This window comes from Panthera uncia, chromosome C2 (genome assembly GCF_023721935.1).
Source record: "Panthera uncia isolate 11264 chromosome C2, Puncia_PCG_1.0, whole genome shotgun sequence".
Lineage (NCBI taxonomy): Eukaryota > Metazoa > Chordata > Mammalia > Carnivora > Felidae > Panthera > Panthera uncia.
This window is the reverse complement of record NC_064810.1, coordinates 80,666,050-80,690,912: the sequence shown is the minus strand read 5'-3', so window position 1 is coordinate 80,690,912 and position 24,863 is coordinate 80,666,050. Positions and strand designations below refer to the sequence as shown.

Here is a 24,863-nt window from a genome sequence, read left to right as displayed (position 1 = left end):
CCTGGTCTAATGCCCAGTCCTCTTCAGGGCCTGCCCAGGGTTCCCTTTTCTATACCAGGTTCCAGTCCTGGACCTCCCTTTCCATCCATTTTTTGCTCATGAGTTCCAGCAGGGCTCCTGTGATGGCAGTCCTCAGTTCAAAAGACTGATATGCTGTGCTTGGTTTTTGCAAAGTATAGGTGGGGCTGGAAGACATAATAAGCAGATTTCAAGTGATGGCATTTCTGGAATTGTGAAATTATAAGAAGGAGAAATGCTTTTAAATAGTGAGACCTTCCAAGTGTCTCTGAACTGAATGCACATGGGCTGCTACATACTCCAAAGCTGAAGGAAAGAGGGATATGGGAGGGCACTAGAATGAATGGGTGAATGGCAAATGGAAGGCAACTTGTTGTCGAGAATACAAAATGGCAGAAAATACAGCTATTATTTCTTTTATGACTTTGGGAAGCAATTTATTACTCCTGAGTCCCCTACCCATTTCCCCCACCCACCGCTTCTTTTGTGATTGTTGCTATTCTAGTAATGTTTGGATCTAAAATCTGATTCTTGCTAAAGGTCAGAAGCATTTGGCCTTTGAGCTCTCATAATTTATTTCTATTATGGATCTTAGTAAGTATTCCATTTTTATTGTTTCTTTCTGGCCAGATACCAAGGACTATTTCTCACGTCTGTGTTCCTGGCACCAGGCATGGTGTCTGGCACATAGTAGGTACTCAATACATGCTTGTGTATGCTGTAAGGGGGTTCTTTATTCCTTAGGAAACATCCTCAGGTCAGTGTATGTGATACCCTTTCCACATACAAATATAGACTATCATTGCAGAATTCATTCATTCGTTTAATAAAAAATTATGGAGCTCCTACCATATGCCAAGTACTGTTTTGGATGCTAGGGAGAAAACCATAAATGAAGAAGACAAAAATTATAATTTTCATAATGCCTATGTACCAGTGGAGAAGACAGAAACTTAGTGGATGAGTAAAATACATAGCATGTTGGACTGTGATAAGTACTATAGAGAAAAATGAAGTCTAAAATGGTGGTAAGGGAATGCTGGGGGAGGTAGGGGTAGTCAGGGAAGACCTTATGGAGATGACCATGGAAGAGACTGCATGCACTCTGCAGATATTCTGAGGGCTTCCAGATACTTCTTGGCCTCCCTTGTAGTAAAGCAAGGCCAGGTGGCGGGTGCTGGCCAATGGACTATGAGCAGAAGGGGCACATGTCACTTTCTGGCCAACGCAGTTGAGAACTAATGGGCCTTTTCTATCCCCCTGCCTTGGAGAACTTGGAGGCCATGTGTTCAGCTGAAAGCATCACCCGATGGAAAGAAGCTGGGTCCCTGAGACCTGGATGGAGAATACTCCTCTGCCATCTGCCTGTATTTATTGCCCTGACTAATGCAGTGGCATTTGAGCAAAGCCCCAAAGAAGGCAAGGGAGTGAGCCATGTGGTTATCTTGGAGGAGAAGAGCATTCCAGGCAGAGGGCACCTGAGAATGACATCTGGATGAGCTTGAGTAACTTACAGACACCCAATTTCACTTCTCTTGGATATTTTGACTTCATTAAGAACCCTGTATATCAGGCTCCTTATTTAAAAAGGAGAAGAGCCCAATTTATCTTGTGATTGTGAGCAAAGAAAAAAACGACACAACCCATCTCCTAGTCTCTGCCCCTTGTTACCAGGAACCAGCCATTTTTACCTTCAGGATAAATGTGGCTTACTCATGATGCAATGTTAATAGCAGTGCCTGGACCATGCTCTTCATCCTTCCTGTTGTGGGGAGAGCTGGAGGACTAGGACTGTGTACGGGGACATCATCCAACAGCAGGAGCCCCTGGCTGCTGCTCCCTTTCTAGCTCCTGGCCATCAGAACAGCCAGCCTTTGTTGACTTGCATGCTCCCAGGCTCTTACATCACACGTGAGTTTTTTGTCTCATTAGTTACATTTCTTCTAAGACCAGTTCACAGAAGTTCCATTTTCATTACCAACTGCTCAACTGTTTTGTCTTACTTAAAAAGACGAGTTTAATAATTCAAACATTCTTCTGTCTAGGTCTTACCTACACAAAGTTAACTTTGACAAATAGTACATATTAAGTCAAAACATACTCTCTGAATGCTAAACATAGTTAACTTTTGGTGCTCTTTCCAAAGGCAAGAAAATTATCACAATATTCCATATAAAAAATTCTGGTATAAAACCTGACACCATTTTTACCATTTTATTTTTTTATTTTTATTTTTTTCTTCTGGTTTCTTTTTTTAAATTTTATTTTAATTGTAGTGCAGTGAACATACAGTGCTAAAATGTTCCCTTTAAAAAAAATTCCAGGGCCTATGTTTAGATCATTACAAATGAAACTTTAAGAAACCTCCTAAATCAATGTTTCTCAAACTTAAATGATGTTCAGATTCCTTGTAAGGGAAAAAGATTCTCCCAGATCTCTAAAGTCAGCTTAAATTATTTTTTATCATGTCGCCTACATATGTATATGTATACCTATGGAAACACAAAACTAAGGAAAAGCCTCCTTATTTTTGTAGATTTTATGTTATCTATAGAACCAAAACAAATTTATAAATTAAATACAAAGAGGGACGCCTGGCTGGCTCAGTCGGTAGCACATGAGACTCTTGATCTCAGGGTTGTGAGTTCGAGCTACATGTTGAACTTACTTAAAAAAACGAAGAACCAAAACTACCAAATGAGAAAATTAAAATTTATAATGTTGATTTAACATAAGGAATGATATTTTGCTGAATCCAAATTGCCCCTCACCACATGAATATTTTACCGATCACAAGAGCACAGCCGTATTTAACCACATACCTTGTGATGACTCAGTTCTACTAACCTTTGTTTATACGGTATACCACAATATAATCCAGCTATAACTTGGTGTGACCACATTATTTATTTTTAAAGTTCTTCTCTCTTTTTTTTTTTTCTCATAAGTCTGCAACAATTCACTTAGTACTATTTGGTAATCACAAATCCAAACATAGGCAGTGAAATTGCATTCCCAGAATAACTATAAAGGGTTGATAAATTTATAAACATATTCCATCTTGCTAGTAATCCAATACAAATTAAAATGCGAGGCCATTTCCTCTATCAAATTGGGAAAGCTTTTTTAAAAAGATAAAGTAAATGCTGATGGGTATGTGTGATGGGCACCCTTGAGTACTTCTGGTAAGAATGAAAACTGGCCTGACCTTTCTGGAAAGCAATTTGCCAGAAGGTATTCACAGAATGAAGAGCTTTCAAAGTCTTTGAGTCTGTAATTTCACTTATAGGGTTTCTATCTTAAGGAAATAATTTTTACATGTGGGCAAAGATTTCTGTATAAGGATATTCATGTCAACGTTCTTGTTAACAGTGAAAAAATAGTTAACCCCCTAAATGTCCAAAAATTAAGAAATAAACTATATTATCAACAATTATGCAGCCATTACAAAGAATATTTGTGACAAATTTTAATAACAGTGGATGGCGCTTAAGATACAACACTGAGCAAAAAAACAAAAACAAAAAAAATGGTACACAGAACTATATATTTATATAGTTCTATTATGTAAAAAACTGTAAATGTGCAAAGAAAAAGACTCAAAGAAAATAAGCCAAAAGTGCTGTTTCCTGGGATGTGGATAATTTCTGCTTTACTTTTTATATTTCCTGAATTTTCCAAGCTTTATATAATAAGCATATGATATTTTAATTTTTTAAAGTTTATTTATTTATCTTGAAAGAGAGAGAGAGCATCAGCAGAGGAGGAGAAGAGAGAGAGGGAGAGAATCCCAAGCAGGCTCCCTGCTGTTAGCGCAAAGCCTGACAATCTCATGAACTCATGAACTGAGAGATCTCATGAACTGAGAGATCATGATCTGAGCTGAAATCAAGAGGTGGATGCTTAGCTGACTGAGCCACCCACGTGACCTACAATATTTTAATTTAATTAATGCAAACAGCCTGTGTCAGTTTAGACTGCCCTAAAATAATTCTTATTGTGATTTGGAATCATTTCCCTATAACATCCAGCAAGGGTCCTAGATTTACTCCCTAGAGTTACACAGAATACATCTAAAATTGCTGTACAGATCATTCAAAAAGGTCAGGGAACAACCTTCCCCACCCCTCAGTATCATAATCCAGTCCCCCACTTCTGCCAATTTCCTTTCTGCCCAACACTTTTAACAGTTCTCTGTTAGACAGAGTTTCTGATCTCACCAGCCTGCTGACTCTCTTCTAGCCAGGCTCCTGTTTAATAGTTTTCCTCTAAAAATGTGATACTGAGAACTGAAGGCAGGTCTTCAGACTTCTAAGGCACAGCTATAGTCATGCCATTTTAAGCAGTTCTCTGCTTAAGAACCTCCAGGGCCTCTTACCAGAAGAGCAGACACCCCCAGCTTGGCATTCAATGTCCTCCTTGGATCTGGGCTTTGTCTTTCCAGCCTTATATCCTGTTGTACCTTTAACATATTCCATGCTGTACTTTCAAGCTATGGGTTGCTATGCATTAGTGAGTCATGAAATCAATTTAGTAACCAGCATTAAAAAAAAATAGACTAAAATATAAAATGTCAAGTTGTATTGCACATGCTAAAGGTGATTACGTCTAGGATTTACACACAGTGTGTGTGTGTGTGTGTGTGTGTGTGTGTGTGTGTGTATACATGCATAAATGCATAGTGTTAACCTGAAAAATACAAGTTTTTACCAGCAAAAATGGGTCTATTAGGGAATAACCAAGAATTCCAATTCCAGACAAGCAAGCTGTGGCAGAACTATAGGCAAGTCCACCAAAGCCAAGGAACGTATTTAACGGAGAAGTTGGGAGGGGTTGTTTTGAAGGAAAATCCATTGGTGAAAGCAGGGATTCAGATTGTTCATTGGCTGAGTCCCAGGGGTAGTTGATTTCTCAGAGGAAATGCAAGGTACATCTTTCCCTGTTGGGTCCTGTAATCAATGATTCGCTCTGTTGAATATTCTTCTGTTGGGGTCTGTAATTGACAATTCTTCCTGTAATTGACATTGAGTAGTAGTTGGTTCCCCCTTCCAACTTCTCCTTTTAGCTTCCTGAGGCCCACCTCAGGAAAATAGTTCCACCATTTTTCTTCATCTGTGTCCTAAAGTGATGGTCTCATACCTTTCTTATACCAGTTAAAAGAGCCCGACTTGCATTACAATGCACTAGCATTGTAGCTAGGTCCCTATATGGAGTTCTTAGCCCTGGGGGCAGGGCTGCGTCTTACCCACCTCTGAGTCCTTCAGAGGCTCAGAAGTGCAGTGTGCCTAGTTGCTGTGCAATAATGTCTTCCCAACTGAATATTTTCGAAATCTCCTTCTAGGAGCATCTTCTGTTCTTCCTCCTTCCATTTTCTTTACTATAGGCCCCAGTAAGCATAAGATCTGTGCTTTGGGGCTAGGGTTATCTACAGTGGTGGCTCTAAAATCCAGTCTGTCCTGAAAGCTTTCATCTTTCTCCAGGAGGAATAAGAGAAATAAACATACATTTTTATCCATTTAAAAGACATCTCCTTTGAGAGTGTCTCTCCTATACGTTTGGTGTTAAGATGTATTTTTTGTGGATCAATGTTGACCATAAGTTAGAAAATAATAGTTGTTTTTTAGTGTGTATTTATTGTCCTTGGCAAAATAAAAAGCTGGCAATTCTTTGTGCGTCTTTAAAAAGATTAAGTAAAAATTTACCGGTTTCAAATTCCAAAAGTCTGGAAATCAACTACCTTTCTTGCCTGGCTGAGGTAGGGTCTCTTTCTTAAAGGCCAGATGAATTCATTGACATAGGGCTGGAGGCGTTTGTCTTCCCATTTCAAAGACTTGTTTGTACCGGTCTGCGCTTCACTGACGTTTCCACTCTCCTCTTCCGCAAGATGTTAATCACCCATTAAGTCCCTGGTGTGAGACATTGAATCTCTGGCCCTTTAAATGGGGGCGTGGTGTAGGGGGGCGGACCGCCCAGGAGTGACAAGAGTGCGGGGAAGAAAGCGGAAGCGTGGCTATCAGTGGTGTAGACTGCGCATGCGTGAGGCTGGAGCCAGGGGGCGGGGTCACGTGGGCCGCGGGTCTGGGGCTGGAATGGCCGCGAGCGCAGGTAAAGAATCTCCTGGTAGCGGGCCAGCGGGGTGGGGACTGTAGTGAGGGGCTGTCCCCCGGGCGGGAGGAGAACGCGCCGGGTTTCTGAGCCTCGGCCCTTTCCCCCGCGCGGTGGCGCGGCCCCGGAGTGTCTGACTGAGCAGCCCCAGGCTGACTAACTGGACTGGGGCCCACGAGCTCGGCAGGGTTGACGCTGGGGCGGAGAGGCGTGTCCGGCGTTTGGCATGGAATTGGCTTAGGCGGTTTACACTTTTTCCTAACAAATGTGAGGCCGAGGGATAGGTGCACCCGCTTCTCCTGATTGTGAGACTAGGCCTAGGCGGGTGATCACCCTCCCCCGGATGAAACAGATGTGCAATCCGCCTTTCAGGCCCCTGGTACAGGTGTAGGCTACTTTGTCTCTTGAAGGTCGGGACAAGTGTGCTCCCCAAGTGTGGGGCCAAGGCTTAGATGAGGTGTCCACCTCTTAGGATTGATGTGCACCCTGTGAGGCTGGTTCCTGTTTGTCTCTGCCTGCAAGTGTGCTCCAGAGTGAGGGCTACAGGAGGACAGGTGGGTCTGTAAAGTTTGAGGCCACTCCTGTGTCCTGTTGTGTTCTCCCAAATGTGGTATCTGGGGAAAGAGGGAAACAGAGCTGCCTCAAATGTTTGGGTGTGCTTCAAAGGGAGGGTAGGGTGTGATGAAGTAGGGTCAGCTAGGGAGGTTCCATGGCCATGGGTTGTCAGGAAGAGCTGGGAACCTTCTTCAACTAGGCATGCCTCTTCCATAACCTCCTAATATTAGACTCATACTAGAAATGGACAGGAAGGCTTGTGTCCTCTGCATGCCCACCGTCTACCACACTCTTCCCCCCCCCATAAAAAGAAAACACAAGCAAAACAATCATGGAGGTTGACTTGTGGCACCACCTCTCCTTCAGATGTCTGTGATTGAGAGGTAGTTAATTACATGTCAGGTGTGTGTGTGTTTGAAGTCTAATACAAATGGGGATGGAGAATCTACATGTTTGTGGAAGACATGGGTTTGCTTATGGTTAACTTTAAGGAGAGAGTAAATGGATACCGAATCCTCTGTCAACAGGTGGCCTGTTCCATAGAAAGCATAATAAAAGATAAGTGGGGGGGGGGGGATTCTGGTTGAACTATTGGGCTTCATATGTTAAAGAGACATGTGAAAAAATTCTTTCTAGAGCGCTAAGATAATAGTATGTTGATTATCCTTTATATATTTTCTTTGCACCTGGACCAGCATCAGCAGATGGATGTTTTTTGTCTTCGGAATATTGAGGCTTCTTGGCACTTTATAGCCGTTTGTCACTCTTTTATAGAGATGTCAACCATTGTGATACCAGATGTCAGTTATGTAGGTGAATTAAAAGTAAGGCGTTTTCAACTTAAGGAAGTATGTTTAACTTTCCATCTGTTTCTACTTTTCACAGAGGTTAGATAGTGTCTTGATTCACAGTGTCAGGTGTAATCTATATATAGATATAGACTCGAACTGTTCGAGTCTTAATTGAATCTTGAATTAATGTTTGAATTATCTTCATTTCTGTGTAACAGCCCCTGTGCTAACATCTTCCCAGAACAAAGAGAAAACTCCTACCTTCAGTATTTACAGATTCCAGAGAAGGATAGTGACTGGCTGAACGGATACCAGAATGTCATGTCCTACTCTTCTGGCTAGGTTGGAGTGTAGGACGAGCAGTTTTCCAAAGGAAAGATGTTGAAGGGATGTTTTAACCATAATCAAATTTGTTTTTCTTCTGTGGTTCAGTAAGAAGTTTCCTTTTGCTCTTAAAAAAAAAAAAAAAAATCTCTTGTGACTCCACATCCTTCTCGACCCCCTAACCAAGAGAAATTGAGATGACAATTGGGAGCTAATTAAGATGAGTGGGAAGGCTACCATCTACTCAGCCTACAACTGAATGGAATCCTACCTTGTGCATTTAACTGAAAAGAATTCACTCGTACCAATTTAGGAAAGAAGAAAGGGGAATATATTTCAGTCTACACAAAGCCCATGTACTTCTTAGGAGAAGTTCTCTAAGGGTGGGGTGGGTCTTTGAAGAGTAATTCTTATAATACTAAGGACCTACTGGAAGCTGGAAAGAAGTGATTTTTTTTTCCTGTCTCATTTCGCTTATCACCTCTGTACACATTGATATACAACTGATGAATAATATTAGGGTTTATGCATAATATAGATGTTTGTAGACATGGATCTTACCATTATTTTGTATATTATAGGGATTAGTTTTTTCTTTTTTATTTATTTTTATTTTTTTTAAAGCTTTTCATTTTTTTTTTTAACGTTTATTTATTTTTGAGACAGAGAGAGACAGAGCGTGAACAGGGGAGGGTCAGAGAGAGAGGGAGACACAGAATCTGAAACAGGCTCCAAGCTCTGAGCTGTCAGCACAGAGCCCGACGTGGGGCTCGAACTCACAGACGGTGAGATCATGACCTGAGCAGAATCAGATGCTTAACTGACTGAGCCACCCAGGCGCCCCAGTTTTTTCTTTTTTAGAATGTGGCACCTTGAAGGTTGTGCCTGATGGTTCATGGCAGTAACTTAGCACCATGCTCAGACAGAGCGTGAGCAGGGGAGGGGCAGAGAGAGAGGGAGACACAGAACCTGAAGCAGGCTCCAGGCTCTGAAGTGTTAGCACAGAACCTGATGTGGGGCTCAAACTCACAAACTGTAAGATCATGACCTGAGCCGAAGTTGGATGCTTAACCGACTGAGCCACCCAGGTGCCCCCCTCACTTTTATTTTTAACATTTGTTGTTCTATATGTATTTCCTAAGTTTCAAATAATTACTCTTCTCATTTAGACATTTACCAAGAGAAGAGAAAGGGAAACAGGTTTGGGCTTTTTCATAGTGGCCACTCTGAGCATTGTGGGCTTAAATGTGCCTATTCTTGGAAAGAAACTCGAGCCAAGTATGCATCTCATCTGAGTGTATAGTTGCATTGTGTCTAACAGAGAGTCTGTTTCTGAAGTCCACGAGTAAGGTGAAACTTGAGTGCTCCTGAAAAATACCTGGGAGGGAGTCTCCCAGGTTGGAGACCTGTCTCTCAGGAAGTGCAACGCAGCCAGTTTTTCTTCCATGTTGGAACAGCATGCTATTTGTTATTTTGGGCACAGATGAAATGGATCACTTATGTACAAGGCATTCAAGAACTGAGACCAAAAGGGCAGCAGATGTCCATCTCCTGTCGCGTGCTCACCCTGAAGTGTATGGTATTGGGTGGAACGGTGTGCAGAGTCCCCATGTATTTGTGAATCATTTCTTTTTTTTCTTTCTCTTTGCTGAAGATAATAGTTGAATTCCTGTAAACAGAATGGACATAGGATGCATCTCCACTGTTTTCATCTTGGTTTTGTAGTCTGAGTTAATGTAAAAGAACACAAAACATATGAAGTTGTGGAGTTTGTGTCATGTTATACATGAACTAAATGATCATTTTTTAAAAAAGCACTGTTACGGGGCGCCTGGGTGGCTCAGTCGGTTAAGCGGCCGACTTCGGCTCAGGTCATGATCTCACGGTCCGTGAGTTTGAGGCCCGCGTCGGGCTCTGTGCTGACGGCTCAGAGCCTGGAGCCTGTTTCAGATTCTGTGTCTCCCTCTCTCTGACCCTCCCCTGTTCATGCTCTGTCTCTCCCTGTCTCAAAAATAAGTAAAAATGTTAAAAAAAAAAAAATTAAAAAAAATAAAAAGCACTGTTACGGATTTTTAAAAATCTCACCTAGATGCAAAGAATGGAACTTGTAAGGTGGGAGGCTTTGGGGGTAGAATGACTAACCATATCTTATTTTGAATGACCAGAACTGCTATTTGGGGCTCTAGAAGCCAGTGATGCAGTGTTGCTTGGCTGCTTATTGGCCAGGAGTGGGGGGGCAGGGGGGGAGGGGGGGAGGCAGGGAGGCGGAGGTAGGGATTGAGGACAGGAGGGAAGGATTGATGGGTTGATTAGCATTGGGAATACATTGGTGAACAAGGTAGATCTGGTCTTTGCTCTCCTGGAACCTGCATTCCTTTCCTTCCTGAGGGAAGGGAATCATGGTTCAGACACTGAAACAATGATTGCAATGTGACAGGTTTAGTGAAAGAGGAGAACAATGTTATAGGTGCATATTACCAGGGAACCTGGTTTAGTTGAGCAGGACAAAAAGAGTCTTTTTGAGGAAGCAAAGTTTTAGCTGATATCTGAGGGATGAATATGATCAACAGTAGTTGACAAGCCTGATTACAGAAAGGTAGAGCTCAATTATAACTTGGCTTACTATGGCACAGATTCCTATAGGCTGTGAGTCAAATAACAATTATAGGTAATAAAACTGATACATTTAATTTGCAACACAGGTGTTAGTCCTGTCTTCCAATTCTTGTGTTAATCAGCAAATATTTACTGAATGTCTACATAGCTATGTAACTCAGCGAGCCTACTGATGTGGAGTATACAAAGAAGCCTGGCTTCAATTCTGTTGGGGACAAAAGACATACTCACATGGTAAGTTAATGAATCAATATGAGGAAAGCGCCAAGGCACTGTTGTAAAGAAGACATGGATTCTGGATTCAGAGGATGCTTAGGGAAGGGAGGAAAGAAGGAACTTAGATAAATGGAGAGGAAAAGGAAAGGGCAGGTGAACTAGCACGAGCAGACATGGAGGGAAAGGGGAAGCTCTTCTTGAAGGACTCTGAATACAAGTTACCTTTTGTTGTAAAGGAAGGTAGGGTCAGCTCATGTGATATCTGGAATCCTAGGCTTAGATTTTGGAATTTTATACAGTAGGCATTGGGGAGCTGTTCAGAATGAGTCTATTTACTAGAGAAAGAGCACAGAAAACAAATAGAAGTTAATCCTCTATTGTATTTTTCTTCACAAACAAACCACAAGAAGACAAAGCAAAACAAAGCCATGGAAGAAGAGAAATACTTAGATTGGGAAAGCTGGAAACAAAGTTGGAATGTAAAATTGTTTCTATACCATGATTTCGTGATACCTTTCTGGGGCTACAGTAAGTTATAAAAAGAAAACAGAACTTGATTCGATTTCATCATAATGTGAAAAGTGTCTCATATGACACTTTTAGGAGGAAAGGAATGTCAGTGAATTAAATAGGATCCTGGAATTTGAAAACAGTTGGGAAGGTCTGCCGAGGTGAAAACAAAACCGTGACAACAAAAAAAATTGGTCAAAGAGTTTCATAGTCACCCTGCCTAATATAGGTTACATTCTAGAGTTCTTGTTCAGTTAACCAGGGTTGTAATGGGGTCATTGCTGTTTATATGATACATATATTTATTTTTAAATGATCCTTGAATCTATTATTACTTGGTAGGGAATAACCTTATTAGTTAAGAGGGAATAGCCTTGAGAACTGTCAAGATGTCAGATAATCTTAAATCAGAACTATTAAAATGTTTATCAGGACTCAGAAGATGACAGCATACTGGGTAATCATGATTTTATGATATTTCCTGTCAGAGTAATGTGACTTCATTCTGGGAGAGACTAAGAAACAATTGATTTTACCTATTGTGTTGTCTGCAGGTACTGTCTGACTTGGCATCTCCTTAAGAGCTATAGAAACACTAGATTGCAGGATGGTTGGGTGGAAAGCTGGTTGTAGAATTTAGTCTTAAAAGGAAATTATCAGTAGTACTGGAATATCACTTAAGTGATATCTGTAGGCAGTGTCTGCATCATGTGTAATAGGAAGCGTCATATATTAAGCATTTCATCATTGGTCTGCATATTGGAATGAAGAGCTTGCTCAATAAATATTTGGGCACACAAACTCATGAGGGAGGGATTAGTATTTCAGAATATTGGCAATGTGACCAGAAACAAATTAGTTGAAGTTTGATAGTATATTCATTTCTTTCTTTCTTTTTTCTTTTTATTAAAAAAAAATTTTTTTTTAGTGTTTATTTATTCTTGAGACAGAGACAGGGTGTGAACAGGGGAGGGGCAGAGAGAGAGGGAGACACAGAATCTGAAACAGGCTCCAGGCTCTGAGCTGTCAGCACAGAGCCCGACGCGGGGTTCGAACCCAACAACTGTGAGATCATGACCTGAGCCAAAGTGGGATGCTTAACCGACTGAGCCACCCAGGCGCCCTCTTTTTTTTAATTTTTAAATGTTTATTTAATTTTGAGAGAGAGAGACAGAGCAGGAGTGGGGGAAGAGCAGAGAGGGAGGGAGATACAGAATTGGAAGCAGGCTCCAGGCTCTGAACTGTCAGCACAGAGCCCGATGCAGGGCTTGAACCCATAAACTGTGAGATCATGACCTGAACCGAAGTCAGCTGCGTATCCAACTGAGCCACCCAGGCACCCGGATAGTGTATTCATTTCTTATTCCTGCTGTAACAAATTACCCCAAATGTAGCTTAAAACACAGATTTATCATTTTACAGTTCTTTAGTTCAGAGAGCAGCACTGCTCTTACTAGGCCAAGATCAAGCTGTGCAGGGCTGGGGTCCTTCTAGAGGCTCTGGGAGAGAATCCATTTCTGCCTTCTGCAGCTTCTAGAGACTGCCTAAATTCTTTGACTCCTTCAAAGCCTGCAACACAGCGTCTCTGTGACCCTGCTTTTATTGTCTTATCTCTTTCTCTGACACACTCTTCTGCCTCCCTCTTCCACTTTTTAAGACCCTCATTGAGCCAACATGGCTCATCCTGGATAATCTCCCCAAGTCAAGATCTTCATTTTATCACCTCTGTGAAGTTCCTTTGGACATTTAAGGTAACAGAGTCATAGGTTCTGGAGATCAGGACAGACATCACTGGGTATTTTACTTACCGCAGGTAGATTCAAGCACAGCTCAATTTCTAAAAATAATTGGAGACACTGCTCTAGTGGACTCCTTTTTTAAAGAAAATCCGAGCATGGTGACCTTTTGTTTCCTAGGTCTATTTGGGTTGCATAAATTTGCTCTCTAACATAAAAGTGTAATTGCTGGTAACTGATAAAAGAGGAAATTGATGTAAAAGCACAATTTTTATTTATTTATTTATTTGAGAGAGAGAGAGAGAGAGAGAGAGTGCCTGCAAGCGAGTGTGAGCTGGGGAGAGGGGCAGAGGGAGAGAGAGAATCCTAAGCAGGCTCTACATTCTACACAGAGCCTGATGTGGGGCTTAATCCTAGGACTCTGAGATCATGACCTGAGCTGAAATCATGAGTCGGATCCTCAACCAACTGAGCCACTTAGACACCCCTAAAAGCACAATTTTAGAATGAATTAGTATATGACAATTATTATAATAATTAAACGTTTTTCCTGAAGGGTCTCTGATGCTTTACTGGGGGCTGTACTAGTCTTAGATAAAACCCTTAACATTTAGCTCATAAAGAAACTTCTGAGAGCAGAAGTAAGTGTACTCTTCCAGTAAGGTATCCTTATGATAAGCTTAACACTGGCCAGACTGTTACAGAAGTACTGGATATTGTTTCAGGATGTTTAGCTCTGGAAGAATTTGGAAATCTTGAGGAAATTTTAAATAATAGCTAGTATTTCTTGAAAACCTATTCTGTGTCCAGGCATTATTCTAAATGCTTTATAGTCATAATCTAATATATTCCTCACAGTAGCTTTGCAGAATAGGTAGCTGCATTCCTAAAAGTCAGGACTCTCCATTGTAAGTTTAAAAAGAAAAAAAAAAAAGAGTTGGGAGAGTATGCTGGCTTATACAGCCAAACCACCAGAAGACTGTGGCTAGAGCGAACATCATACAAGACTGGAATAAGGGGGCCTGAATGGTATCAGGACACCCCTTCCTCATCTTCTCTGGTTCTTTTTGTAGGTTGATTTTATTATTGTTAGAGAATCTGTTTCTAGGATGTAAATTGAGTCCGTAGTGGTGGATCTCCAGTGGCATTTATAGTATGTGCTTAGTTGATATGTATTGAATAAATGACCTCCTTTTTTTCTGCAGAACAGGGTGGGGTGTAGGGTGGGGGTGCTGCTCAGCCTTACTATTCATTGTTTAGAACACAGTGGAAGCAGCTTTTCCTCACCAGTTCCATTTTAATGAATCCCCCTGAAGCACTCTGGCTACATTATGCAGTCTCTGTTACTAGGGGAGTTTTGATTGGCAGCCTCCACGAGAACCACATGGTTTGAAGGAGCCCTTCCTCCAACAAGAGGTGCTGTTATGGGCAAAAACATATATGGCCACAATATTTCATCTTCCAAGATATAGAAATAGAGTGGCTCAGAAAGGGTAGACAAATTAGCCAGGGTCACAGATTGGAGCTGGTAAAGCCCAAAGTCAAACCTGATTTTAATGGACTGTTTGGCTTATGTTCTTTCCACTTTGCCATCATATCACAATAATAGGAACTTGGTGAAGTGAAGGTTGAAAGTGGAGTAGGGTAGCATGGCAAGATGGTACTCTTTGTTTAGGGGATGCTTGATCATTTGAAACTTCTTGAATGTGGTATTGGTGTTCATAGATGCTGAGCTGCCCTGAGAACCTCTTAACTAATACCAGATAGGAGATATAAAAAAAGAGCCAGAAAAAAAATTGTTTTCCTTTGTGAGTTGTTTTAGAAAGACGAATGTGAAGAGTGAAATATTTTAGGTTATTAAATCATTTAAATAAGTGGTTTTTTTTGGGGGGGGCTATTGTCTTTTCCATTCTTTTTTTTAATGTGTAAGGATAAAACTTAATAACTGTCCTCAGGAATCACTGAATGTGTATTAGATTGTGCATGTTTGCGAACACTCCTTGACTAATTGTAATCATTTTTCCTAAGTGGAGCAAATAGGAGAGAACTTTATTAACAAGGAATTTGTCATGAGTCAATTCAGTGCTCTTCGAAGAAAGTCATATTATTGTTAATATTGCTTCTGCCCTTGGCTCATTGCAAAGGGGGAAATATGTTTAGTACCTGAGATTGGAAAGCTACTTTCAAATGTTGCCAGATACAGAGTGCCCTCACTTATGTCTTCTAGGAATGTATTTGATATCATGTGTTTGTAGAACAGAGCTTTAGTCTATCTTCTGTAACATGTGAAAGAAATTAGTCTGTATTTGGTAATATACCAAATGTACTAGCAAGAAAAATTGGTTTCAGCTCTTGAAAAATCTGTCTTCATGAGTCTACATGTCTTACATATAGTAGTTACTCGTTTCTTTTAATCTGATAAAAATGAAACTTGGAACAAAGTGAAATTCATCATCAGTACTAAAAAACAATGAGCCTAGTTGGATAAAATTGTCAGTGAATTTTAGGCATTAAAAAAAATAACAGCAACTAATTTTCAACTCTATTTTGTTTTTTTAAAAAGCTTATTTATTGGGGTACCTGGGTGGCTCAGTTGGTTAAGCCAACTGTTGATGGATGCCAACAACAAAACTGATGTGTATGCTTTTCTCCAGGGGAACTGGAGATTTGTGGGGTTTAGGAGTGTAATGTGGGGGGGGGGGGTTAATTGCAGTTCTTGGCACCAGTTTGCCCTTATTCTCTTAAAACATAAATCTGTTTGGTCCCAAGTCTAGTGGCTGAACTTATCCCAAGTCTATCACTATCACCAGACTTAATGACTTTGGGTGGTGGACCCCTTCCCAGACTCCGTAGTGAGATATGTCTCCTCTGTGCTTCCATAGAAGCTCTTCCCCAGTATCATACCTCAAACCCTAGGATTGATTTCTCTTTGCTTCACAGTCAGGTGATTGAATGAAGAATCCATTTCCACACAAGTCTAACCAAGTACGTCTTTGAAATGTCCAATTGATGAAATCTAAATGGTGTATATTTTTTCTTTTTTAAAAAGAGATCAGATCATTCAGGTCATCATGATCTAAGGCCAAAAATCAAAACAAAACAAACAAAAACTTGCTTGGATTGACTGAACTACAATTATTATAAGTAAATATGGAAAACGAACCAGACCATGAAAATGTGGAACAGAGCCTTTGTGCCAAGACTACAGAAGAAGAACTGAATAAGTCTTTCAATCTTGAAGCTTCGCTTTCAAAATTTTCTTACATAGATCTGGACAAGGAACTGGAGTTCAAAAATGATCTGGTAAAAATTCAACTTTTGTCAAATGATGTTATTTAACCAGAACATTGGTTAGAGTTAGAACCTAAAGACTTTTTATCATTTTCACATGAATTAGTAGAAGTCTATGAACAGGTTTATGAGATCATATCAGTCTTCATTTGTGTACATTTACCATTTATGAAACACTTTTAACATATGTTCTCATTCAAGCTTCACACACTCTGATAAGCCACTTCATAGAGGAAGAAACTGAAGTACAGCTGACTATGTTCACTAGATGCTCAAGGTCACAGAGCTAGTGGTAGGTTTAGAAATCTTATGAAGTGACTTTTCTCCCATTGATTTGATATTAATAAGTTTTTGTGACCAGGAGAATATTTAATGGCAATTTGTTTGACCTAATCATTTCTCACCATAATTTATGAAATAACTAAGAAAGGCAATGTCAGACCTTTGTATATCGCTTATGATGTTGTACATTGCTCTGTATATTGCTTTTTACACTTAGAAAATTGGGGCTTGTCATAAGACATGCTGTTTTATACTATTTAAGAATGCAGATGCCTGAGTCCTTGAACAGAAGCTTTCCGGAAAGGGCTGTCAGGATGTTGCAGTTACTGCATTTTTGTTTTTAATAACCACTGAATATGTGGATAGGAGAGGAAACAATTCTGTAGTCTTTTGACCTTATTAACGTGGACTATTGGGTTGGTGCTCTGCATGATCAGTTTGTTGGTATGTTTATCTCTTTAATTTGTAATGGTTCTAATAAATTAAAGCACTCCCACGATTCTAAGAGGGAGAGCAGCATTATATGAGCATTAGTTTCTTTTCTCTATTTAGATTGATGACAAGGAATTTGATATTCCTCAAGTTGATACGCCTCCAACACTGGAAAGCATACTCAATGAGGTAAGTATGTATTAATGATCATTGTCATTTTATGGAATTGATTTTAATGCTTTTGGATTAATTATAGTGTATGTATCTAGATCTGCACTGTCCAGTATGGGAGCCACTAGTCACATGGAGCAATTTAGATTTAAATTAATTATAGTTCAATAAAAATGAAAAATTCAATCTCTCAGTTGTGCAAGGTGTATTTTAGGTGCTCAGTTGCCCCATGTGGCTAGTGGCTACTAAGGTGGACAGAACAGATACAGAATATTTCCATTGTTGCAGAAAGTTCTGTTGGACAGTGCTCACCTAGATTATGAACTTCTCAAGGGCAGAAGCCGTGTCTTTTCATGCCTTTGCCAAGTACAATGCCTCATACTTGGTAGATTTGAAAAAATGTTTTATGAAGCAAGCTAAAATACTAAATTTGTGTCACTCTGGAGCTTTGTATAATGTTTCGATAATGTCCTCTCTATGAGTGATACTCAACCCATCCTCTGATAGTAGAGAGCAGCTGCAGCCTTGAAATGCACCTCACCACTCTTCTGTGTAAAGAAAACAAAACTTGCACAGTTTGTCTTATGGGTGCCATCTTTGTTAAAAAGTTTGTCAGAGTTTTGAAATGATGTTACTTTCTGAATTAGCGGATCATAAAGACTTCATAAAGGAGCTTGGTGGCAGTAACATGTTGGTGAAGTATGTGAGTTTTTATGTACCTTGCATCTGCTGACAGTTCTTTAACTCTGTCTTCTTGATCTTTTAAAAACTTGCTTGAGACTCCTCTTGGAGGTGTTAGGTTCTAATACAAGAAAGATTTTTTAAGTGTGTTAATCTACTTCAGATCTATAGTTTTCTAACAGATAACGATGCATAGGTTCCCCAAAAGAAATGCCTACTGATCCCATAGCTTTGAATAAGTTGAGTCTTGGTTTTTGTTACTTTTTTACCTATACTTTTGGGGTTATAGGCAACACTTTGTAGGATGTGGACTACTTTCTCTGTGAATTGTATCTTTTATTTTTCTTGTATGACTTTGATATCTATTTTTTGCATCAGTTTGATATTGCTGTTACTTTGAATATATTTTAACTTCAAAAATGTATGATCTGTGCTAAGACTTAAACATTTTAAATTTTGACAAGGCTTTGGTCAATGAAAGATTAACCAATTACAGTGATATTTATTGCTTTCTAATAGGAAATCTTTCATTTAGAGATGAAGAGAGTAATCTTAGTCATTTTTGTTAACATCTTAATCACATCCTCATTTCACTAAGTGTGAAATAAAAGTAATCTTAGAACGTTGTGTATAAAGCCATATTTAATCATATTTGTGCACAAATGGCGAAGAAAATGCTCATGAATGAAACAGGTTCATAATGAAGAAAAACCATCTTTGCACAATTTACTTATCTATAAGTAACAGTAAGTACAGTCATTAGTGGCTTACTGAGAAGATAATACTGTTATCATCCTCAGTAGTAATTTGGGTGCCTCAGGTATTTGGGTCATAGTGTTAGATGCAAGGATTATAAAATGTCGTATGACTGTCTCTGACTTTGGGAGAGACATAGCACTGCAACTTGGCTAGCCTTCACACCTCCAAGGAGCTAGGCAGGTGGATAAGTGAAAGTAAAAATAAAATTTAAGTTGTAGAACATTATGAAGACTACAGGGGGAGAAAGTACTAAAATGATTTTAGAAAAGGACAAAATGGAAAGGGCAAAAATGCAAAGTGTAAGTAAGCACTTGCTCCAGGATATGTGATATGTGGGTGTACGTATTCAGTAATGTTCATTAATGTCAACCTGAAGAGAAGCTGGGAAGAAATGGGCATCCAAGATATGTTATAGTTTGGGAAGTTAGAGATTATTGAGATATCCTAAATCTCAGAATTTAGGGTATGAAATAATGTTACTAGGCCTTGTCATCATTTGAAACTGTGCTACCTCTGAGGTTTTTAGTTGTGAAATTCCATTCTTTCACCATAGCTGCCTGCCCACCTCCCCACCTCCCCTCCTTTTTCTTCCATTAAACCTATTCTTTGGCCTAATCAGGACCAAGTCTCTTCATCCTTCCTAGTCTTCCAGTCTGGGAAATTCCTGCTTCACTTCATTACTACTGTGCAGCCAGAAATTTATTTTGAACTTTTTATTGAAGTGTAACATGCTTCACTTCATTACTACTGTGCAGCCAGAAATTTATTTTGAACTTTTTATTGAAGTGTAACATACATATAGAAAAAGTGCACAAATTGTAAGTGTATAGTTTGGTGAATTTTCACAAATTGAATGCCCTGTGCAGCTAGAATCCAGATGAAGAAATAAAACATCACTAACACCCCAGAACCTCTTCTTGTGCCCCTTGAGTACCTAAGCCGAGGATAATCACAGTTCTAACTTCTAGCATTGATCAGCTTGCCTGCTTTGAACTTCATATAAATGGAATTATACAGTATGTGCTTTTGTGTGTCTGATCTGTTTTCCTCCATATTTTATTAGATTCACTCATATTTTGGTATGTAATTATTCATTCCCGTACATAAAACTCTTTATATTATGTGTATACCATTGTTCATTCTACTTTTGACGGGCATTTGTATAATATCTAATTTCTGGCTACTATGAAAAGTTGCTGTGAATATTCTTATTCATGTCTTTAGGTATGTTTATACACACATATATATATATATATATATATATATACACACACATTTCTGTTGGTTATATACTTAGGAATAGAATTTCTAGGTCGTCAGATACGGGTATGTTCAGCTTTAGTAGATATTGCCGCAGGTGTTGTTTTTATGTTTATTTCTTTTTGAGAGAGAGAGAGAGAGAGAGAGAGAGTGCAAGTGGGGGAAGGGCAGAGAGAGAGACAGAGACAGAGGATCTGAAGTGGCCTCTGTGCTGACAGCAGCGAGCCCAATGTAGGCCTCTAACTCACGAACTGTGAGGTCATGACCGGAGCCGAATTCGGACACTCAGCCCACTGAGCTGAGTGCCCCGCCTTAGGTTTTTTTAGAGTGGTTGGAATAATACATACTTCCAGCAGCAGTATATGAGAGTGCTGAATACCATAGCCTCATCAACTTTTGAATTTTCTCTTTTTCACTGTATCCATGTACAGTGGTATCACATCATTGTTTTAATCTGAATTTCTCTCTTTGAAGACTGATGAAATTGGGTATTTTGACATAGGTTTTGGGCTTTTGGATATCTCTTTTGTGAATTGCCTTTTCATGTCTTTTGCTCACTTTTTTTTTTTTTTAAGCTTACAGGAGTTCTTTTTAAAAATTTTTTTAGGGGCGCCTGGGTGGCTCAGTCGGTTAAGTGGCCGACTTCGGCTCAGTTCATGATCTCACAGTCCGTGAGTTCAAGCCCCGCATCGGGCTCTGTGCTGACAGCTCAGAGCCTGGAGCCTGTTTCAGATTCTGTGTCTCCCTCTCTCTGACCCTCCCCTGTTCATGCTCTGTCTCTCCCTGTCTCAAAAATAAATAAAACGTTAAAAAAAAAATTTTTTTTTAAAGTTTGTTTATGTTGAGAGAGACAGAGGCAGCATGAGCAAGGGAGGGGAAGAGAGCGAAGGAAAGAGAGAGAATCCCAAGCAGGCTCTACCCTGCCAGTGCAGAGCCTGATGTGGGGCTCGAACTCATGAAACCGTAAACTCATGATCTGAGCTGAAACCAAGAGTCAGATGCTTAAACGACTGAGCCACCCAGGCACCCTGTAGGAGTTCTTTACATGTGATGTATATAGGCCCTTTATTAGGTATATGTATTACAAATATCTTCTTCCATTCTGTGGGTTACTTTTTCACTCTTTTAATGGTTTCTTTTGATGAGCAGAAGTTCTTAATGTAGTTCAGCTTATTTTGGTTTTCTGTTATGGTTAGTGTTTTTGTGTGTCTTGTTTTGAGAAAATTTTGAAAATTCTGAGGTCATGATGATACTATCTTGTTTTAATATCTTTATTGTTCTGCCTTTTAAACTTTGGTCTGTGATTCATCTGGAATTTTTTGTGTGTGATGGTGTGAGGTATGAGCCAGCACCATTTACTGAAAAAAAATATTCTTTTCTGTGGTGTCACTTTTGTTTTAAATCGGGTAATCATTTTTGTGTGGGTCTGATTCCATTGGTCTTTCTATACTCGCCCTAATACCACATTCTAATGTTTGTTATGATAGGTCTTGATAACTAGTAGTTTCAGATCTTTGGTGTTGTTCTTCAAGGTTGCCTTGCTTATTCTTGGTCTTCTGCATCATGTAAATTTTAGAATCACTTTATTAGTTTACACATACAGACACACAGACACACAATGAAATTTGAAAGGATTATGTAGATTTTATGCATCAGTGTGGGAAAATTAATATCTCTGCTGTGTAGTAGTAGTTTTAAATTCAGCCTTATTGATAAGCTCAGTTCTCTTCTTTCATTTTTTCTTTCATGTATTTTGTAAGTCCTCAACCCTGGCTTCATTTAATGGATCTGTTTGCTTTAATTACATCCTCAGGGTGCTTAAGAAAATCAGGTAAGATTCTGATTAGCCCTCTTGCTTCTTGGTGCTGCAGTTCTAATTTTTGAGTTCTTTCCTTTCCTTTCCTAAGGCAGTTGTCCCACCTCTGTCCGGCTCTCAAGAGACCGTCTCTCCTTGTGGTTCTAATCTTGTTTTTAGCAGGTGTGTGTGCATGTGTGTAGATATATGAAAAGCAGTTGGCAATATGGGCCTGAACCTCAAGAGAAATGTTGATACTGAAGATGCAGATTTTGGAGTCATTAGCATGACATAGTACTTCAAGCTATAAGTAGGGATTAGCTTGCTCATATAGAAAGTGTGCGAAGTAGGAAGAGAGCTAAGAATATAATCCCAGGGAATAGCATGATTTAAAGGTTTGGCTGATCAGAAAATAGAGAACATGACGGGTAGAAGAGGCCTCGTAAGTTGGGAGGAGTAGCAGAAAAGGGATGCACTGGAAGCCAAGGGAAGAGAAAGTTCCAAGAAGTAGGGAGGGAATGGTTGTAGTGTTAAATGATGCCAAGGGGACAAGGGCACGTTACCTGAAAATAGGCCTGTGAATTTGGCTGGTAACTTCAGCAAAGGTAGTAGTGGCTAGCAATGGTGGAGAAAGTGGAGATAATGAGTTTTAATGGAAGTGGTAAGGCAGAACGTAGTCCAGCTGAAAGAGGAGTATGATCAGAACATTTTTCTTTAATGTCTGTTGTTCAGAATCAACCTGTTCAAAGCTGAACTCCTCATTCTGCTTTATCTGCTATTCTGCTTTTTATCTCAGAAGTACTACCTTTTGCCTAGTTGTTCAAGCTAGAAACCATGGAATCCTCTTTGATTTCCCCCTGACGTCCCCACCTCCCATCCCCTGCCATTAAATAGTAGTGGGGAGGGGGGGCACCTGGGTGGCTCAGTCCGTTAAGTGTCCAACTTTGGCTCAGGTCATGATCTCACGGTTCATGAGTTCAAGCCCTGCATTGGGCTCTGTGCTGACAGCTCAGAGCCTGGAGCCTGTTTCAGATTCTGCGTCTCCCCCTCTCTCTGACCCTCCTCTGCTTGTGTACTCTCTCAAAAATAAACGTTAAAAAAAAAAAAATGGTAGCCAGGGACTTTGGGTTTTCTCAGTAATGTCTCTTCCATTATTCCTTCTCTTGACCTCTTCTGACGAGTTCTTAAGCTCCACTCCCCGCCTTTAAAAAAATTTTTTTAATGTTTATTATTTATTTTTGAGAGATAAACAGAGTACGAGTGGGGCAGAGGCAGAGAGAGAGGGAGCCACAGAATCTGAAACAGGCTCCAGGCTCTGAGCTGTCAGCCCAGAGCCCAACGTGGGGCTCGAACTGACCAGCCATGAGATCATGACCTGAGCTGAAGTTGGATGCTTAATGGACTGAGCCACCCAGGCGCCCTCCTCTTTCTTTTCCCTTGACACTGCAATAGCTTTGTTACTGGTTCCTTTTAAATTATTTTTTATTTTTGAGAGAGAGAGAGAAAGAGTGCGTGTGTGTGCGTGGGGGTGGGGGAGGGGCAGAAAGAGAGGGAGATACTGAATCTGAAGCAGGCTCCAGGTACTGAACTGTCAGCACAGAGCCCGATGTGGGGCTCGAACCCACAAGACACGAGATTATGACCTCAGCTGAAGTCAGATGTTTAACCAACTGAGCCACCCGGGTGCCCCTACCTTGTTACAGGTTCTTAATAGTTTCTTTGTCTCAGTTTCCCTGACTACACTCATCCATCTTCCTGCTGCCCCATTTATCTTTATAAAACGTTGGTCCCATCATGTGTGCCTACTTCTTAAAACATCTCGGTTTCCTTCCTATTGTCTACTATATACAGTACACTAATTCAGTAGATGAATGAGTAGTAAGTATATGCCAGACATTGTACTGGGCAGTAGGGATATAGTGGTAGACAAGGAGGACATAGGCCCTGCTGTCACTTGGCTCATGGAATATAAAGCTTTTATAATTTGGTCCTAGCTTATCTTTCTAGGATCACTCTAACTCCTCATAATATTCCAGTCATTTGGGACTTCTTCCTTTTCTAGGAGTAAAATTCACCTTATGAAATCACTGTGTTTGCAGATGCTCTTTCTTTTTTTTTTCACACTGTTTTATTTTTATTTTATTTTATTTTTTTGTTTTTTGTTTTGTTTTTTTTTTAATATGAAATTTATTGTCAAATTGGTTTCCATACAACACCCCGTGCTCATCCCAACAGGTGCCCTCCTCAATGCCCATCACTTACTTTCCCCTCCCTCTCACCCCTCCATCAACCCTCAGTTTATTCTCAGTTTTTAAGAGTCCCTTATGGTTTTCCTAACCCAGAATGCTTTTCTTTTGTTTGTCCTATTTCTCATGGTATACTATTTGTAGTCAGGTAGTATTTGTTTTCTTCTAATTAGCTACTGGCTGTTAGTTAACTAGTAAAGCTTATTTACGGGTTTGAATTTTAAGAAGTGTTTAGCTGCTAACAATAATTTGAATAACTGCTGCTGCTTCCTGCTACAAGGAAGAAATTTTTGGAGCGAACTCTTTGTAGAGACAGATATCTATCTAGATTTGGAAATTAATTTTCTATGCTTCTCTAGTCAATAACAATGCTTGGAAAAGAGATGAAAAGCAGAAATAAGCATGTGAGCATTTTAGAGAACACATTTATGCTTGTCTGACTTACAGGGTATTTGGAATTGTGAGTTTATTGATCCATATTCTTCCAATTTAGACTGATGATGAAGAGGAGTCTTTTGTTCTGGAGGACCCTACATTGTTAAACATTGATACTATTGATTCCCACTCCTATGATACTTCGTCTGTGGCAAGTTCAGATAGTGGTGACAGGACCAACTTAAAACGGTAGGTATTCATGTAAATCACACTGGCATATGGTTGAAATATTTGATCATTTAAAATGTAAATCTCTCTTTGGTGTGGTATGGTCTGCTGAAGCCTTTGCATAGGGAATGGAAGGCCCACTTGGGTGGAAATAATATGCTTAGTAGACCCTAAAGATTTTGGCACTACTGAGGGGAGAGAATAATGAAAAGGTGCATGCCATGACCACTGTCCTCTGCACCCCCAGCAGGAAGCCATAATAACAGCCAGGGACTTCCGGAAGCAGTAGAGCCTTCGGAGGAAGCATTGGTCAAACTCGGCACTGTGTCTGTGGTGGAAACATGGAGCTAGGTTCATTTCGTCACCCTGTGCTCTCTGCACTCCCCACCCCCTTCCTCCCACTCTCAGGTCAGCTCCAGCATTCCTTCATTCCTTTGGAATGGGTTCAGAGGAGAATCACAAAATGATTCAA

At 40.0% G+C, this 24,863-nt stretch overlaps 1 protein-coding gene across 3 annotated transcripts in view; it reads left to right on the top strand.

Moving 5' to 3' along the window:
• Positions 1 to 6,047: 6,047 nt before the first annotated feature.
• The window catches only part of VPS8 (VPS8 subunit of CORVET complex), a 249,831-nt gene continuing 231,015 nt past the window's right edge, over positions 6,048 to 24,863 (top strand). Inside the window, exons 1-4 of one of the 3 annotated variants that reach the window (XM_049628447.1) lie at positions 6,048 to 6,123; positions 15,921 to 16,174; positions 16,997 to 17,065; positions 24,282 to 24,412. In XM_049628447.1, the coding sequence (XP_049484404.1) occupies positions 16,022 to 16,174; positions 16,997 to 17,065; positions 24,282 to 24,412 (353 nt within the window). In that variant the 5' untranslated portion in view covers positions 6,048 to 6,123; positions 15,921 to 16,021. Of the gene's footprint in view, positions 6,124 to 10,058; positions 10,644 to 15,920; positions 16,175 to 16,996; positions 17,066 to 24,281; positions 24,413 to 24,863 lie in introns of those variants that run through there. The other 2 variants (XM_049628450.1, XM_049628448.1) reach the window with 2 other exon arrangements.